We start from the raw sequence: 16820 nt of genomic DNA, 5'->3' as shown, positions 1-16820 counted from the left end.
TTGTGTCTATCAAGAAATTAGTCTATTTCATTTATTAGCATAAAGTTGTTCATAATATTCCCTTATTATTATTTTTTTACAGCCATACCTGCAGCATATGGAAATTCCTGGGCTGGAGGTCAAACTGGAGCTATAGCTGAGGCCTCCGCCATAGCCACAGCAACACCAGATCCAAGCTGCACCTGTGATCTATGCTGCAGCTTGCGGCAACACAGGATCCTTAATCCACTGGGCGAGGCCAGGGATTGAACCTGCGTCCTCACAGAGACAATGTCCTAACCCTCTGAGCCACAACGGGACCTCCTCATTATCATTTCATTTATTTATATTTTTAGGGCCGCAACCGAGACACATGGAAGTTCCAGGATAGGGGTTAAATCAGAGCTGTTAAGTGCTGGCCTATGCCACAGCCACAGCAACAGCAGGTCAGAGCAGCATCTGTGACCTACACTGAAGCTCATGGCAATGCCAGATCCTTAACCCACTGAGCTGGGCCAGGGATTGAACACGTGCCCTCATGGATACTGGCTGGGTTCGCTACAGCTAAGCCACAATGGGAACTCCCTTATTATCATTTTCATTCTTTGTGTTGGGGTGTCATTTTTCTCATTCTTGATATTGGTAATTTTTTTTACCAATATCTTCACTTTTGTTTTTGAAAGATTTTCATTGGTGCAGAATTCTAAGTCAAGTTTTTTTTTAAAGTACTTTAAAGATTTTTCTCCATTGTCTTATGGCTTACATTGCTTCTAATGAGAAACCTGCTCTCATACGTATCTTTTGTCTTTTGCATATAATGTGCATTTTTTCCCTCTTTTGCTTGTAAGATTTTCTCTTCTATCACTGGTTTTAAGCAGTCTGATTATGGGTCTTGATACAGTTTTCTTCCTATTTCTTGTACTTGAGGTTCACTAAGCATCTTAGATCTGCAGCCATCCTTATCCTGAATCTTACCCTTATCCAGAATCTGACACCCCATGCCAGGCCACTGCCACCTCCATTTCCTACGTGGATGCCTACTGTCAAACTATTTTTGCCAAAAAGATCTGTGAAAATGTTATCTTGGGGTAATTTAATTTGTATTTCTCAAGTGAGGCCAGGCATTTAAATTATTTAAAAGTATTTTGCATCTTCTTTTCTGTAAACTGTCTGATCATATTCTTTGTTCAGTTTTTGTACTGGCTTATTGATCACTTTTACAATTTTTTTATTTTAAAAATTTTTAATTTTTTGGCCATCCCACAGCATATGGAGTTCCCAGGCCAGGGATCAGATCTGAGCCGAAGTTGTGACCTAAGCTGGAGCTGCGGCAACACCAAATCCTTGACCCACTGTGCCGGGCTGGGGATCAAACCTGTGTCCCAGTGCTCCCACGATGCCGCAGATCCTGCTGTGCCACATCAGCGACTCCAATTTATTGATCTCTTTTATACGATTTATCTGTATTTTTTATCTTTTCTACAATGAGCATACTTTTTTTTTTTTTGCAGTAAGAAGACATATAAAAGTTACTTGAAATTTTAAAAATGCTTTAAAAAAATCCATGTAATTTCCTGGTAGGAGAAAAACACTCACAGTCTATACTTAACAGCTAGTATTTTACTGTAACTCCTCAGGGGCTTGTTTTCACTTTTCTTTGTGATGAAACCTACATAGACAACTTGGAGTATGAGAGCTTTTAAAGGCCTGAGTCATGCTGGACTGCCTATCTCTTGGCCCAGGGTCCTGGAAAAGCCCTAAACTCTCAACCCGTACAGGGATGTGGAGCGCCATCTCAGTCATCACTTCACTGGATCGTCCCATCACCTGGAAGCTGACAGGCCACTGACAACGATTTTCGTCTTAGAGATTCTAAACCGGAGGCTTCAAAAGGTAAAGTGACCTTACGGAAAAGCAGATTGGAAGTTACCTTAAAGACGGCCTCACGCTCTGTACTCAGAGTCCTACAAACAGTAACTACAGGAAAGCTCCAGCTGGGACTCTGGTATTCATTCTGTTTTCTCTTTGGTCTTTTCTAGGGCTGCACCTGCAGGCGAGGGGTCTAATCAGGGGTTCCCAGGCTAGGGGTCTAATCAGAGCTGTAGTCGCTGGCCTATGCCACAGCCACAGCAATGTGGGATCTGAGCGGCGTCTGCGACCTACACCACCGCTCACGGCAATGCCAGCTCCCCAACCCACTGAGGAGGTGAGGGATCGAACCCGCAACCTCATGGTTCCTAGTCGGATTCGTGAACCACTGCGCCATGAGAGGAACTCCCTCAGGTATTCATTCTAATGGCAGCAATCAAAGCGGGGATCCCTCTCGCTCTTGGTGCTCACAGGAGGGCAAACAGCTTCTCTTCTTCGGGAGACTGCAGGCTAAGCCTCTGACAGGCCACCACTGGGCAGCCCTGGGGGTGCTGGGGCCTGAGGTCTCTCTATGCTCACCTTTGGCAGCAGTCAGCATGGTGGAGGCCAGTTCACACTGCTGGGATTCCAAGTGTCCAAGCGTGAACCAGCGAGGGTAACGGCTGGGCACCACAGATACCATATGGTGAGGGTGGGAAGTGTCGCCTGCAGAAGTTGAGTTTTCTAGAACAGGTAACCTAGAAGACCCAGGGAGAGTCATCAGCTACCACCCAGACCCTTGCCATTCTGAGCCACCTTAGAGAAGCTTGTTCTCTTTACTGGGGAGGAACTTGGCAGGAAAGGGTTAACGAAGAACTTGGAAGGATTTCAAACCTATGGTGCTGTACTTTATATGAGGTGGGTTCCTGGCACTTGTAGAACTCAAGCTGAATAGTTCTTATTGCAAATAGGTTTGAAAGGCAGTTCGAAAGTCATAAGATTTTAAAAGTATGAGAAATATATGCCAAGTAATCCTGCGCAGTGCTTTCTGGTTGAGCTGAGGAGCTCTCTCGGTCTTACAGTCTAACTGAAATTCTTCTGTGTGGTCTGCTGCATCCTAGAGGTCCACCTGCTTGAACCCAGGATCCTAGTCTGGTTTGGAAACAGGATGCCCAGAGCTCACTGTTCTCAAATTTTGACAGAGACTCATTTCTCCTTCTCAGATGTATCTGGTGACCTACGCCTGGGAACCATGACTCAGTCAGGCCTGGAAGGGCTCGAGCCCTTTGCGAGGCTGCCAAACTGGCCCCAGAACAAAGAGACTCAGGTCTTGGGTATTCCATATCTGGTAAAGTCTCGGGAACTTCCTCAGACAACCCACTGAGAATACAGCCAGGGAGCAAGTGTGTCACCAGCAAGGCATCCCAGATAGGAATCCTAGATCATATGAACATATCTGAACCATTTTAGGGCAGACTGGTGGCAGGTCCAATAGCATAGAGAAAGAGGGAAAGAGAAGAAAGTAAGATAAACAAAGAAAAAGACCAAGGGAGACTTCTGCTATGGTGGAGGCATGTGGGCTAGGAAAGGGCTACCCACCTCATGGCACGTAAGGCTAACTTGTAGGACAGGTCTGGATCGTGAGGAAGCAGAGCTGAGAACAAATACTTGGCAAAAGTATGCATGGGAACACTCTCTCGGTGGACGACTTCTCCCAGACCACTGAAGGGGCCTCCTGCAGGAAGAAGATAAGCCAGCCAGTCATTTATCTGTATGCCTGCATCTGCCTGCCTGGACTTGAGTCCTAGGATCCCATTTGTGTTTGCTGGCCATGGAATCTTCACTACACTTTGTCAAAAATGTTGCTGTGTCTGCACTCAGAGAGGGGAACCCAGAGTCACAGGCTAAAGACACAAGGGACCACAGCTTCTTCTCTGCTTACCTTCCAGTAGTAAGATGCACTGTTTCTGCAGTGTTTGCACGAGCTCATCATCCAGATGCAGCTCCTGAAGTCGACTCAGGAGCTGCTCCTCATTGCGGCAGACCTTGTCCTGTGCATAGAGGCCTTCGGGCATCACCCTCTGTTGACCCATCCCCATTAGAGCAACTTCCAGGGCCAAGGACAGGTAGGACTCACTGCCGTTTGGGCTGCCTGCAGCCACAGGCACATGCTGGTACACAGGGGGTCTGCTTTCATTCATATCTGAGGACAACAGGGCACCAGACACATTAAGTCAGAGCCCATGGATTTTTCAGCCTCTCTCTCCCTCCCACTTTGGTATACAGCATGGTCAAGGGCTAACACAGGGAAGCTGAATCAAACACCAGAACAGTAAGAAAAACGAAATATACTGAAAAAAGGTTACATAGGGTTACAAAGATTCCCAGGCTCCTTCCTAACAAATGAACTGGCTAGGCCAGTTGGGGAAGTATACATTATACTAATCTTTTGCTAGAATGTTAGGTAATACTCTAATTATCTATGTCTTTGCCTATCTCTCTCACTAGAACATAAGTACTTTAAAGGAAAGAGACATTATCCTATTGCCCTAGGTGCCTCCAGGGCTTGGAATATGGCAAGAGCTGAGTGTATGTCTGTGGTGAATAATCCCAAACCACCTCAGGTTTTCAAGACGTAAGTGCCACTGTGCATATGAAACAGGCCAAGGATGCGGATTCCCTCTTCAGGTGATGAGAGGGAGGACAGGGCCGTCCTGGCCTGCACTGGGGCCACTCCTGTATCTCTACCTGGAGAAATCGGAATGCATTCAGTTGAACTATTACTTTTGTGACACTTGCAACTTCTATATTATTATTACTTTGTATGTTCCACCTTTGGAATCAAAGTTTCGAGAAGAGAGCACAGGTTTAAAAGTCAGGCTCAACTTCTCTCCTGTCTGCCTTCATCCATCTGGTAAATATGTACGGAAGACAACTAAATGAGAAGTGTGACACTAAGAGCTGGGATCCCAAAGACAAGGAGGCCATCGTTTCTGCTGCGAGGGACCTGACCCTCTAGGGAGAGCTACTCACTTGTAAATAAGCCGCAGTGCAGTGTCCTACATACAACAGATGTATGTATGCAAGATAGTGATGGCACGGAGGAAGGAGGAACCCATTCTGTCTCAGGTCCTTGCTACATTGAGGAGCTATCAAATTGCTTTCCTTTGATTTCACATTTGTAAGACTGGTACAAGACCACCAAGAAGGAGAACATTCAAGGGAAACACGACAGTATTATGTGACTGCAGGGAATGCACACACACTCCTGAGGGAAATTCTTTCCCACTTCCAGATGCCCTGAGGATGTGGCCTCTGACTCCTCAAACCCCTCTAGCTCTTCTTATTCCCCTTGGATGACTCTCCAGGCACTCACCCAGTGGAGAGGTGAGAGGCACGAAGGAAGGCTGAGGCTGGCAAAGTAAAACGGGTGAGTGGGACAGGGCCAGGCCACAGGGTGGGAAAGAGCAAGCCCAAGGAAAGCGCTAGTCTGGATGAGAGACAAAGAGGCTGCAGGAGGGATAAAGCAGCCTCTGTCAGGGAGGAGAGGGCTCCAAAGGGCAGTTGTAGCTTGCTTCAGGCTGCCCCCTGTACCTGACACTTCCAGATAACCATCATCATTCAGGCGGCAGGCCTCCGTCAAAGTGAGAAACAGGCAGCCGATGGGATCCAGTGGGTGGCCCACCCAGCCTTCCAGGTTTGTGATGGTTGTGGTTCCTCTCTGCAACAGTTCTGGAAACAAGCAGGACAAAGTTTTAGAGAGTGACAGTGACACAATGCTCTCTGTCCCTGCCCGGGCTCTTCATCAGTCTCTTTCAGGCGCTGGCCCTGAGACTCAAAGTAAAGCTTCCCTCACTGTCCTGCCTTGGGTTGATGAGGCTGGTCACAAGCTCTTAGCCAGCTTTAAGGCCACGTGGCATGCATTTAGACTGCCTGCTGACAGCACCCACTCAACGCTTAGACATAGCATTGAGTTTTTTTTTTTTTTTTTGACTTTTTGCCATTTCTTGGGCCACTCCTGCAGCATATGGAGGTTCCCAGAATAGGGGTCGAATTGGAGCTGTAGCCACCGGCCTACGCCAGAGCCACAGCAACGTGGGATCCGAGCCGCGTCTGCAACCTACACCACAGCTCACGGCAACGCCGGATCCTTAACCCACTGAGCAAGGGCAGGGACCGAACCCTCAACCTCATGGTTCCTAGTCGGATTCGTTAACCACTGTGCCACGACGGGAACTCCAGCATTGAGTTTAAAAAGGGTCTTCTCATACCAGATCTTAGTGGGCCTAACTGCCCTATGAGAGAGGCAGGCCAGCATTACCACTCCCATTTTACAGATAAGAAAACTGAGATTCACAGACGTAAACCAAGGCATTCCACACAGCAGGGAGAAGGACCTGGAATCCCTAGCCCCTGCCACACCGTGAAACTCAATGAAAATTAAGTACTAGGCCTTGCAGCCCCAGAGGGTCCTTGTCAGCTTCAGCCTAAGGCGTTACGATGGCTCCTGATCACTCTACCTTTCTTCTGATGCTTGTAGATTTCCAGCTGTCGCTGCTGCTGCAACCGCAGAGTATTGATAACGGCCACTGTGAGTCTGAGAGCCTCTTTTGGGTAACCGTGGGAACGCAGGGCATCAACCCGAGCACAGGCTGTAGGCACATGCTCTACCAGATGAGAAGAAAATACTTTTGTTTGAGATACATTTTTAAATTAGGAAAATTCATGTTTGACAAAGGGAGACTGTGTTCAGTTCAGCTCCTCAAATTCGACCTGACATTTACTGTGTAGCAGAAACTGTATTTTACCTTTTAGGGATATAAAGCTGAAGAAGTCACAGGCACTGTCTCCAAGGAGACACCTTGCAGCCTCGGTGCCACAGCTTGGAGGAGAAAGGGACACACAACCAGGAACTCGTACTAGGGGAACCCAATGTAGCAACTAACTGCCTTGATAAAGGGAAAGCCTTCCTTCCTTCATCTGTCTTTTGTTTCCTGAGAACCTACTGAATGCCAGGTAGCATGCTGCTCAAAGGGAGTATAAACTTGAGTAAGAAATGGTCACTTCCCTCAAATAGCTTGCAAGTGATACATACACAGGCCACTGTAAAACAGTTCAAAGGAAACGATGTGGTAGAAATGGAGACAGAAAAAAATAATATTTGGGCTCTATGCTTTGCAGGCAAGCACAATTTTAACTAGGTAGGCAAACAGGGAAAGGCAGTTGAGTAAGAGCATCAGAAAATTCTATACAGCACATCTTCAGCGTATGGGAAATAGTTCCAGGTAGAGTTAGGTTATGTGGCTAGAGACAGTCTGCAGAGGCTGAGTCTAGCATGTTAAGAGCTTGGAATGTCATACCAAGGAGTTTGGATTTACTTTAGGCCGAAGAGAGGACTCCAAAGGCTTATGAATGGGGAAGTGACCAGAATGAGATTTATGGTTTATTTTGTGATGTCTTTTACTACGACATAAACATTTATAGAAATAATTGCAGAAAATTTAAAAATACATCAAAACAAAGTATAAAATAAAAATCAGAGATAACCAGGAGTTCCCTGGTGGTGCAGCAGGTAAATGATTTGGCTGTGTCACTGCAGCAGCTTGGGTTGCTGCTGTGGTGTGGGTTTGATCCCTGGCCCAGCAGCTTCCATATGCTGTGGGTGCAACCAAACACCGCCCCCCCAAAACAGAGATAACCATTATTTCCAGTTTTATATCTTTTTACGAAAAAAAAAACATATATATCTCCAGACTTTTCTATTTAATTTTAATAAAAATGGGATATTATAATTATTGTTTCGTAGGGGTTTTTCACTTAATAGCACATTGTAAATATTTTACCATATCATTAAATATACTTCTTTTTTTTTTTTTCCCCTTTTCCTTTTTTGGGGCCACACCTAAGGCAAATGGAAGTTCCTGGGGTAGGGACTGAATTGGAGCTGCAGCTACTGGCCTACACCACAGCCACAGCAATGCCAGATCCGAGCTGCATCTGTGACCTATGCCACAGCTTGCAGCAACGGCAGATCCTTAACCCACTGGTCAAGGCCAGGGATCCAACCCACATCCTCATGGATACTAGTCGGGTTCTTAACCCACGGAGCCACAACAGGAACTCCTAAATATACTTCCATAGCGATAAAGATGACTGCACATCATTCCACCGACTAGGGAGGCCATCCACTGAGTCAGTCAGTCCCATGTTGTTGGGGGCTGTTCCCAGTTTCTCTCATCTGTACATTATTTATGTCCCTGCTCTGATAAGCCTCATAACTTTATGCATATTCTCAGTTAATTATAGCGCAGGATAAATTCCTAGACGAAGAATTCCCAGATCAGAGGGTCTGAATGTACTCTCGAGGCTTTGGATAAGTGTTGCTACAATGCTGTAAGCACTTACATTCCTACCAGTACTGGGTGAGAGGACAATCTCCAGGCAGCCTCTCCCACGCCAGAACCTAAGCATCCTTATTTAAAAATTCCTGGCCGTCTGACAATCAAAGCATGATACGCAGTGTTGTTTTGAGTCGCGTCGTTGTTTATTAAGGAGGTGTGTATTTTTTCATACTTGTTATGTCTCAGAAGTGTTAGGATCGGAGGAGAGGAACTATCATCCAAGGCAACTGCAGGTAGTGACCAAGTGAGTTTTGCCAAGGTTTTAAGAGAGAGACAGGCACGTGTCCAGATTCAGCAAGATCTTGCGGAAGACAAAGATACAGGGTGAGCGACAGAGGTACAGAATTGGGAGAGGGTAATACAAATGCATGGCGTCTGGTCAGACCCAGAACACAACTATTTTAAAAATGGGTCTCGTTTGGAAGGGGGATTCCGTGAGAAAGTCAAGAGGAGACGGACAGACGCCAGAGAAGGGTTTACATTCATAAGGGACCAGCTCTGGTCTGTTTTGACGAAGGCAGGAATGGAGGAGGGAAGAGAGCTTGATGGCGAATGCAGACAGCGCCTTAGCTACCAGCACAGGGTCATTTAAGCTTCAAAGTTTATGCCTTTCTCGCACACACTTTTCAGGGCAGACGATACTGTCGCTTCGTAACTGCTGGCGAAGAGCCTGTGGACTGATGCCCGGCGGTGCTCTTCGTGCGTACGCCTCGAGACTTATAACTCCTTTCCTCTTCCCAGACTTGGGAAGCAGAACGCAAATCCCGCTCTCTGAGGTTACTGTACCTCAGCTGAATACATATGCAAATGGCTCAGGATATATGTATATATACACACACACACACACACACACTGAGGCTCTAGTCAAGGCCCCCAAATATTTGTTTGAAGATTGCCCAAACTGTAGTTGTGTTGCTGTACCCAGGCAGATGGCTCATTCAGGCCTGGCACGAGGTGAGACTGGGCTCTAAAATTCTTAGAGTGGGACCGGCACACTTACCAAGCCACAGGGGCTGGCCTTGGGAATTAAAGAGCAGTCTTTCACTCTCCTGCTGGCAGGCAGGAGCTCTATATGTATCACTGCTAATTATTCGCTGTAAATGGCTGTCCTGCCAATGCAATTCACGGCCCTCAATGGCTCTAGTGAACACTGTCCGTCTTGGTCTGGATAAAGAATCTGGGGAAAGAAAGAAACGCAGAGGTTCAATGATGGGTGAGCTGAAGCTTTCACTCCAGTGTATTTTTCAGGGTGGGAGGTGGGCAGAAGAACAGTGTGTGGTTAGCGAGAGCACCCACTCTGCCATGTGTCTGGGTGTCTGCTGTGTTGCTTTTTTATCGGATCGCTTTTAGGGTGTCTGTGCCCTCAGTGGGAAGAGCCTTTCTACTCCCACAGAAGACCAATTTCTCTTAGGACCAGAGCCGCATGAAAGAGAGAGGAGACAGTGGCGCTCAGGTGCTCAATTATGAGGATACAAACTGCTTCTACAGAAGCCAGAGGAAGAGAGAAGCAGGCTGGTCATTTCCCTGGTCAACCCACTACCTGTCCCATTGACAGCACGACCCTTTATCAGACTGAGTACTTCTGTGACAGTGATGCAAGAGCCGAGGCACTCTGGTACCCTTATCACACTGATATCTGCAGGCTTACAACCTTGTTCTCCAATAAGAAAAACCTGATGGTGACAAAGACTAATTAAAGTGCTTTCGCCGTGGAGTCCTGCCAAGCCGCCTCTCTTCAGGAAAAGGGCTGCAGGGAAAGAGCAGACAAGGTAAGCTCCATTCTTTAGGGTGGTGTGTGGGAAGAGCAAACAGAAGATACAGTCATAAAATGAACGTAGAGTAGGACTCGTGGAAGTGACATTTAAAGAAACTGTTTTTTTAAAAAACATAAAGACTCATTTAACTGACTTTCTTCCAGAAGAGTTAAAACCATTTTGGGATTGAGAACTGAAATACAGATATTTTCAGAGATGCTCAAATCAGGTGCGGATCTACCAGGAGCCTGTGCAAAAATACTGGGAGGGAAAGTCAGAGAGTTCAAACTGAACATGAAAGAAACGAACCTATCATCTACTAAGCAAAAGCCCTTGGAATCCGGCCATCTCTTTGGAATTTGACATACTCCTTAGCGTACAGACCTCCCTCAGAACAGCAGTGGCGAGGTTTATTGAAACGGCTTCTCCTCCATGTTGCCCTTTGGCTGAAGCACAACGGTCCCTCTACTGGCTACAGGTGAAGCCCCTCTCTTCGCCTGCTCAACTGAGAATCCACCATGGGTCTGTTCAGCCCACAGTGGCTATCGGGCTCCCAACAGGTTTGTATTTCATGACGTCAGCAAACAGTGAGTGCCCACCCCATTGCAGGTGCTCTTCTGGGTGCTGAGGATACAAGCAGTCCTTGTCTTCATGGATTTTTACATTCAAATGTGGAGAGATGAGACAGTTTTCTTCCATTTTTTCTTTACTGACACATAATTGATTACAATGTCATGTTAGGTTCAGGTCTACAGCAGTGTTTCAGTTATGCACACACACATTCTCATATTCTTTTTGGGGAGAGACAGCTGAATGAATATATAGCACAGCAAACACTGATTATGGATGCTATGGAAAAGACTAAAGCAAAGTTGGGGAGAAAGGCAAGCTAGTGGTGGATGGGGGTTATTATTTTATGCAGCGTGGTCTTTAATAAGGTAATATTCGAACAGTGATCTCAAGGTACTGAAGAGCAAGCCTTAGATACAACTAAGGGAAGGGCATTCTAGGCAAAAGGAACAGCAAGTGCTAAGAACCTGAGGTGGGGGCGTATCTGGAGTATTTGAGGGCAGAGAGGAGGCCGGTGTAGCTAGAACGGAATCAGCAAGGAGGAAAGTCCTGAGATGAGGTCGGAGAGATACCAGGGAGCTAGATTGTGGAGGGCCTTCCAGGCCCTGAAGGAAAGATGAGACGCCACTGGACAGCTTTGGGCTGTTGAAGGTACATGATCTGATGTGCATTTTAAAAGGACAATTTACTGAGAACAGACTTTAAGATGGAAGGGCAGAAGCAGGAGAAACAGGAGGCCACTGCCCTGATTTGTGAAAGATGATGGTAATCCGTTCAGAGTTAACAAGCAGAGAAGGTGATGAGAGTAAATGAACTTGACATATTCTGAAGGTAAAGGTAATACAATGGGATTTTCTCATGGACTAGATCTGGGGTGAAAACAAGAAGACTCCAGAATGACCCCCAGGTTTTTAGGACAGACTTGCCATATATGGAGATAAGGAAGACAGCTGGAGGAGTAGTTCTGGGGCTTGAAAGACAGGAATTCCTACTGAGATGCCTATTAATACCTAAGTGAAGATACTGAAAAGGTAGCTGAACATATAAATCTAGAGTGAGAGGGAAATCTGGGCAAAATTTGGATGTTGTTAGTATACAGGTGATTATTAAAACAACGCAATTACCAAGGGGTAAATATAGAAAGAAAAGTGGTTTGACGACTGAGCCTTGGGTATTCTGGCATTTTAGACTGGAAGGAGGAGAAGACAGAAAAGGAGACTGAGCAGGAGGGGCAGTGAAGAGAATCAGGAGAGCAGTGTCTTGGAAATATGATGAAAAAAGGTGTTTGAAGGAGAGAGGGATCAATTTCTTTTTGGCCGTGCCCGCAGCATGTGGCACTTCCCAGGCTAGGGACTGAACCCACACCACAGCTGTGACCCAAGCCACAGCAGCAACAATGCCAGATCCTTAACTGCTAGGCCGCTGGGGAACTCTGAGAGAAATCAATTGGGACAAATACTTATGACAGGTCAAGCAAAATTCTGACTCAGAACTAGATTTAGCAATGGTTAGCATTAGTGACCAGTACAAGAGCTGTTTCCCTACTGGAGGGATGAAAGCCTGACTGGAGAGAGTTCAAGGGAGAAAAAGAGCAGACGAAGTACAGAAGATAAAAACGTACTATTCTTGTGTTTTTTTTTTCTTTTTTTCTTTTGGTCCTTTTAGGCCTGCACCTGAGGCATATGGAGATTCCCAGGCTAGGGGTCAAATTGGAGTTGTAGCTCCTGGCCTATGCCAGAGCCACAGAAATACCAGATCTAAGCTATGTCTGCGACCTACACCACAGCTCACAGCAATGCCGGCTCCTTAACCCACTGAGCGAGGCCAGAGATGGAACCTGCGTCCTCATGGATACTAGTCAGATTCGTTTCCGCTGAGTCACGATGGGAACTCCTGAGCATTCTGCTTAATTCCATCACTTTTTTCTACTACTTCAGAGAAACAGGGTGCTAGAGAGGCCTGTGGGGTCAACAAGAATGTTTCTGTTTCACTTTGTTTTTGTTTTGAAATGAAAGATTAAACAACGTGCTTGTATACTCACAGGAATAATCCACAAACACCTCTGATGCAGGAGAGAGAGGAGATATTTCCCGGGGTGAGGTCCTGGATAAAAGCGAAGGAACAGGGTCTAGAGAATAACTGGAGGGCCTGGACTCAGAATTAGAAGCACCAACAAAAACTGGGGAAAAGGGAGTTCCCAGGGTGGCTCATTGGGTTAAGAACCCAAGGTAGTGTCTGTGAGGATGTGGGTTCAATCCCTGGCCTTGCTCAGTGGGTTAAGGATCTGGTGTTGCTGTGGCTGTGGCACAGGCTTCAGCTGAAGCTCTGATTTGACCCCTAGCCTGGGACCTTACATATCCTGCAGGCACAGCCACAAAAAAGAAAAAAAAAAAAAAAGCTGGGGAAGAGGCAGAGGAGATGGGCATAGACTGAGGCAGACAGATGTAGAGATAGAGTTTAAGAAATTTTCTGATTGCTTCTACATTCTCAGCGAACAGGAAGCGAGGCTGAAAGCAAGGAAGGGGAGAACGTACAGAATGTTTTAGGGAAAAGACGGCGTGAAACAGTCATTTAGAAGAGTGGAAGAAGGCACAGACTAGGGAAAGGAAGTTGATGTCTGGACAGTATTATGGGACCCACTTGAGATCAGTCGTCGTAAACTTAAGACCAGTTAACACGGTCACGTTTCTCTCCACCACATTGGGGTGCGTGGGTGTGAGCCCTGGATAATTTAGAAAGTGAGACTGAACTGGAGTTCGCTGGTGGCTCAGTGGATTAAGGATCTGGTGTTATCACTGCTGTGGCACAGATCTGATCTGTGGCCGAGGAACTTCTGCATGCTGTGGGTGAGGCCAAAAAAAGAAAGAAAGGAAGAAAGAGTCTGAACTACTACCGTCAGGGGTTTACCATATGAATGTGCCTAAGGGAAAGAGAGGGTTGAGTATGGATGCAAGGTCGTGATTTTCATGATGCACCAAGGAATCTAATCTGGACAGGGAGGAAAATGAGGCCACCATAAGAACGAAAAAGGGATAGGATCAAAATTCCTAGTGGGTAAAAGAATTTCTGGAATTGGGGTTCTAGAGAAAAGAACCTCATAAGATTGCTGGTAGCAATCAGAGCTGCTTGAAACTGCCATTGTGAAGAAGCTGCAGTTACTGGTAATGACAAGGTTTAGGGTATGATCTTAAGGTTGCATGGCTACGTTATGGTAGAAGACAGACTATTAAAATAGAACAGGTCAAAGAACTGAGAGATTAGAATATTGGAAAAATCATCTATGTGGCTACTGAAATGTTCAAGAGTTACCAAAGAAGTAGCGACAGAGAGTAGTGCTACCGATCCATCAGTCAAAAATCTTGAAGGAACGAGGGGGAATGACCCAGGGCTCTGCAAGTGACCACACCAGTAGGGTAGCAGGCGGTATATTTTAACAGCATCAACTTTAAAGGTGGGAGTATTTCAGGAAGGAAAGAAGGCCAGGGATGTAGAAATGGCACTGACGAATAAGCAGGTTGCCTACTGCTCCATCGGGCCCAAAGGTAAAGAGACGTGAAAGATAAACCCGCCCCAACTTGAGAAGACTTAAGAGGAAACAGCATCCTCGCACGAGGACCAGCAACAATGAGTAACCAATACATTAAGACACAGAAGAAACTGCCACATTGGATTCACATGTCTATATGCATTTGATTCTCTCTGTGCCAATTGAAAGCCAGTACTAAAAGGATGGATTCTGTGCTATGGAGGTTACACAAGGGTCAGTAAAGGGGAGCTTCAAGAAGGCTCTTCATTCCTCGTTACCTTGACGGCCTTAAGTACACTGACAATCAGTTGTGGTACAATGGAGATGAAGACCACGTAAGAACACTAACGGGAGCTCCTCCTTGAGGTTAAAAATATCAGTAGATTTATCACTTAAAATAAAAGGGAGGGACATGTCAAATCAATGTCTGATAAAATCTACCAATAAAGGATCCCAAGGGGCTAAATAGCAATCAATAGGCAGCAGCAGAAGGCCTGCGTTAGATGAACTAATGCTGATGCGAATGCTGACGCCCCCGGATATCTGGCCAGTGGGCTCAAAAGGCGGGAAGGTCCAGTACCACTGGACTTGTCTTAAGAGAGTCCTAGCTCTATCTTGGACGGGTGACCCCCTCCCAGCTATCTGCCGTATAAAAATTTAAGGAAAACTGAGAAAAGTAAGAAAGGCAATTTTCAGGACATTGTTCTAAGTTTGTTTGTTTGTTTGTTTGAAACAGGTCTTCCTACATTCCGCTGAGGTAGGTCTTGGGAGCTAAAACCAAGCCCAGCTGAGGCCAGCAGTCATGAAGAATTGGAAGGGTGGACGATTCAAGCAGAGGCCTAGGAATTTCTGCTGGGTGCGGTAAGGACAGGACAGGCAGGGAAAAGGATAGCATTCCCAACGTCTAAGATCAAGGCTTATCCTTATTTAAGGTTTGGCCTCTCAAGACAAATAAAGGACAGGCTTTTCCTATTTAGGATGACAATTCTGACAGCCAAAAAGTGGTCCAGCCACCCTTGTTCTATGACTTTACTCTCCAACCTTTTGGAATTCCAGGCACAAAGACCCTAAAAAGGTACCTGGCTCACCTGAGCTGTGACCGGCATTCTGGGGAAGCGCGTTGGTGATGCTGGGCAGCTCATGCCCGTAGTTCCCATCCTCCAGGGGACAGACGTCCAGGTCATTCCACTTCTGCAGTTGCTGCAGCCAACAAGATTTCTCCTCCAATTTGCAATGGGGGTTTAAAATAATGCACACCCATAAGGCCCCTGGAAAAGAAAGCAACCTGCATTCTTGACATCTCTCCTTTGATGTCTAAGCCTTAATTTTTCAGTTTATTCTTTTCTTCCATTTTTAGTTGGTAGGAAACGTTTCAAAAACATCAGCTTCTCTCAATATAAAAAACCAGATCTGCTGAAGTTTTCAGAAATGCTTATTTTTTCCTCCTCAAAGGTTTCTTAAGCAGAGTGACTGTTCCGAGATGTGGCCATGTGCCAGCGATGATGAACAAGACAGTGCTGGACATGAATTCTGAGCTCAGATCTGCAGTCCAATAAATATTTACAGAGCGCTTTCTTGTTCAAGGTACTGTATTAGAGAATAAGACACCGTTCCTTACCCTTGAGGAGCTGGCCAGTGGGGAAGATAGATAAGTAAAATGTCATTTGAATATGATAAGTATTAAGATAAAAGATATGTGCAGGGGGAGTTCCCGTTGTGGCTCAGTGGTTATGAACCCAACTAACATCCATGAGGACACAGGTTCAATCCTTGGCCTCGCTCAGCGGGTTGAGGATCTGGCGTTGGTATGAGCTGTGGTGTAGGTTGCAGATGCAACTCGGATCCCGTGTTGCTGTGGCTGTGGTGTAGGCCAGCAGCTGTAGCTCACATTCGATCCATAGCCTGGGAACTTCCGTATGCCACGGTTTGTAGCAACAAACAAACAAACAAACAAACAAAATGTGTGCGTGCGTGTGCGGACGCACAGGGTATGATAACATCACAGAAGAAGGGCACTGAGGAAGGGGCTCAGAAAAGGTTTCCGTTACTGGTGAGCTGACTGAACTTTCTGAGCTTCTAATCCTTGAACTATAAGACTGAGATCACAGCAAGTTCCTGCTGTGGCTCAGTGGGTTATGAACCTAACTAGTATCCATGAGGATGAGGGTTTGATCCCTAGCTTAGCTCAGTGGGTTAAGGATCTGGATTGGCTGCAAGCTGCAGTGTAGGTCACATATGCAGCTTGGACCTGGTGTTGCTGTGGCTGTGGCAGACGTTGGCGGCTGCAGCTGATTTGACCCCTGGCCTGGGAACTTCCAATATGCTGCAGGTGTGGTTGTAAAAAGAAAAATTAAAAAAAAAGTAAATGTAATATTAGTATACTAATGATTGTGATATAAAAAATATTTATATAGTCACAATAATGTACATATACTCATTTAGCCCCAAATCTTTTTTTTTTTTTGTCTTTTGTTGTTGTTGCTATTGTTGTTGTTGCTATTTCTTGGGCTGCTCCCGCGGCATATGGAGGTTCCCAGGCTAGGGGTCGAATCGGAGCTGTAGCCACCGGCCTACGCCAGAGCCACAGCAACACGGGATCCGAGCCGCGTCTGCAACCTACACCACAGCTCACGGCAACGCCGGATCGTTAACCCACTGAGCAAGGGCAGGGACCGAACCCGCAACCTCATGGTTCCTAGTCGGATTCGTTAATCACTGCGCCACGACGGGAACTCCTAGCCC

At 46.2% G+C, this 16820-nt stretch overlaps 1 protein-coding gene across 1 annotated transcript in view; it reads right to left on the bottom strand.

Annotated features, from left to right (window-relative positions):
* ZSWIM5 (zinc finger SWIM-type containing 5) overlaps window positions 1–16820 on the bottom strand; it is a 186573-nt gene that overhangs the window by 16421 nt on the left and 153332 nt on the right. Inside the window, exons 5-11 of the mRNA XM_047789264.1 lie at window positions 15167–15346; window positions 9229–9405; window positions 6348–6494; window positions 5422–5559; window positions 3770–4030; window positions 3427–3562; window positions 2428–2585 (exon numbers count right to left, since the gene is read on the bottom strand). Coding sequence (XP_047645220.1) covers window positions 2428–2585; window positions 3427–3562; window positions 3770–4030; window positions 5422–5559; window positions 6348–6494; window positions 9229–9405; window positions 15167–15346 — 1197 coding nt within the window. The remainder of the gene's footprint in view (window positions 1–2427; window positions 2586–3426; window positions 3563–3769; window positions 4031–5421; window positions 5560–6347; window positions 6495–9228; window positions 9406–15166; window positions 15347–16820) is intronic.

Source organism: Phacochoerus africanus, chromosome 8 (genome assembly GCF_016906955.1).
Source record: "Phacochoerus africanus isolate WHEZ1 chromosome 8, ROS_Pafr_v1, whole genome shotgun sequence".
Taxonomy (NCBI): Eukaryota; Metazoa; Chordata; class Mammalia; order Artiodactyla; family Suidae; genus Phacochoerus; species Phacochoerus africanus.
Note: the sequence above shows the minus strand (reverse complement) of the source record. Positions and strands in the feature narration are given on the sequence as shown.